Raw genomic sequence first — 2,255 nt, forward strand, 5'->3', positions numbered from 1 at the left:
TTAAATTTGAAAGATGAATAAATACCTTTGGGCTGAAAAGTAAAGAAAGAAATAACCACGTCAAAAAGCACAAATTGCAGATGACTGAAGATACGTGTTTCGGGCGTAATCTGTAGTTTGTGCTTTTTGTTATTTCTTACTTTGCATTAAATTTGTACCTCAGAGCCAGAAGGATCTAAGTCACATAATGATAATTTTACAGGAGAGAGGAAAAACTTTTTTCTGGCGTATGCAAAGGGTGGGACGCGCTCTCTATTAACCCCCGGTAAAGAATTGGAAAGTATTTTTTTTTATAAAGAATTGCGTTCACATGGCTCGATGTGGGATAGGATTCTACATATACAATGCACTAACAAACGGAAAATCGCAATTTTCGGACTTACAGCAGTATAGCTCTGAGTTACAGAAATAACACAAACAGATCTCGCTTTTGAACAGCTTTTCAAAATAAATAAATAAATAAATAAATAAATAAATAAAACCGGCACAACTACAGCCAAAAAGAAAAAGAATAAAAACTCACCTGTACTTTTGTTTACAGCAGCGAAGGTGCCGAAATGGCTGGGGGTGACGGGTACCTCCCTTTCTTCCGGCTTCAAGAACAGGTAGCCGAAGGGATTCCGCAGCTCTTGGGGGTGGTTGGCAGGTACGTTGGGGGGCAACCGCAAAGACCGTACGCCGCCCCTCCAAAAGTCCTCGTATAAGACAGCGTGGAGAGGATGGAGCTTGCCGGCGAAGGAGCATACAGCGACGCGGGAGATCCCAAATATGCTCCCCCGGCTGAAAAATCTTTCCCGCTCTTCAAGTGGGGGTAGTAAGGACTGGGCGCCAGAGGAAATGTCCTTGCAGTGGCGGCCTTCTCACTGTCCAGTGGCGACCCCCACCTCGGGTCAAGAGTGAAAAAGGGATTGCTGTCTTTCTTGGACGACGCCGGTTTCGGTTTTCGCCTTGGCCGATACTTGTAATCGGGGTGCTCTTTCATGTGCATCGCACGCAATCGCTTGGCTTCGTCGATGAAAGGCCGTTTCTCCAGTTCTGTCAACTGCTTCCATTCAGCGCCTAATCTCTTGGAGATTTCGGAATTGTGCATTTTGGGGTTTTCTTGAGCCATCTTCCTTCTCTGCCCCCGAGACCACACCATGAAAGCGTTCATTGGCCGCTTCACGTGGTCTTTGCTGCCGTCGCACGTCAACTTCGACAGATCTGTCATCTTGGTTCGTCAATTTTCCTCAACAATCGCTCATTTCAAACGACCTGTTCCAATTGTTTTTGATGACACAATAGCGGACAAGCGGCGTTCGTCTCGCTTCGACCGAATTACTCCTCTGTCTGAAGTAGCTATGATTTTAGTTCTCGCTCTCGGGCTCGGTGCGAGATGTAACGGACGCTGTGAGTGGGCGAAGAGCTGCTCGTCAAATTGTAAAAGGTGGAGCTAAAGTTCAAAAGAAACGCCTACTCTTTTAACTGCTGGAAGAGATTGGCCGCACCATTGAAACGGGGTCTATAATTGGCTGGATCAGTAGTAGGCCGTGAGTAATGTGGTCCAGGTGACAGCGCCATCTATACTTTTCAAATCATAGACGAAACATGAAACACGATTAAAACCACGTGCTAAAATCCAAACACTGAAATACTTTCAGAGAAAAATTGGTAGGATAGGAAAATAGATGAATATTCAAAAATGTATCATAATTTCGGTGAAATTGTGCACACCTCGTGTAGAATTACACATTTAAAAGAGACAGAGCCGAATACCATTGAACCATTGTAAACCATTACCTCCAGCTCTTATTTCTTCTGTGCCGATAAAACTACTTTCTTATATATTTGGGATAAATTATTCTACTTTCGCGTTAAATCGAATAAGTAAACTGTTTTTGAAAAACAAAAGATTTCTTAAACGATGAAAATTTTATTATTCCTTACAGTTTTTGGACAAAATTATTTATTTATTTTTTATTATTTTTTTTTTTTTTTGGCACTTTTTCTGTTGGGGAATCAAAAATGTCATCCAACACTTATCAAACCTACTTTCCCTTATTCAATGCCAGCAAATATTTTTCTAGCAGATGCTGTATCCTTTTCTCTTTCTCCTTCGTCTTAAACTTCAGGTTAATTCAAACATTAATTTTTAGAAAATGAAACAATTCTTAAAATGTATGATGTGATTGAAAAGAGTAATAATAATAATAGCAATCAGTTGATTTAAGAACGATTTCAAATTCTTTCACTCAAATTGGTATTGGTCAAAATGT

General features: G+C 40.9%; 1 protein-coding gene across 1 annotated transcript; it reads right to left on the reverse strand.

The window, feature by feature from the left end:
• Positions 1-595: 595 nt before the first annotated feature.
• On the reverse strand, positions 596-1,210 carry LOC129228447 (transcription factor Sox-14-like). Its single transcript, XM_054863127.1, has one exon. The coding sequence runs from the start codon at positions 1,208-1,210 to the stop codon at positions 596-598; it is 615 nt and encodes a 204-aa protein (XP_054719102.1).
• Positions 1,211-2,255: the final 1,045 nt, after the last annotated feature.

This window comes from Uloborus diversus, chromosome 8, assembly GCF_026930045.1.
Source record: "Uloborus diversus isolate 005 chromosome 8, Udiv.v.3.1, whole genome shotgun sequence".
Taxonomy (NCBI): domain Eukaryota; kingdom Metazoa; phylum Arthropoda; class Arachnida; order Araneae; family Uloboridae; genus Uloborus; species Uloborus diversus.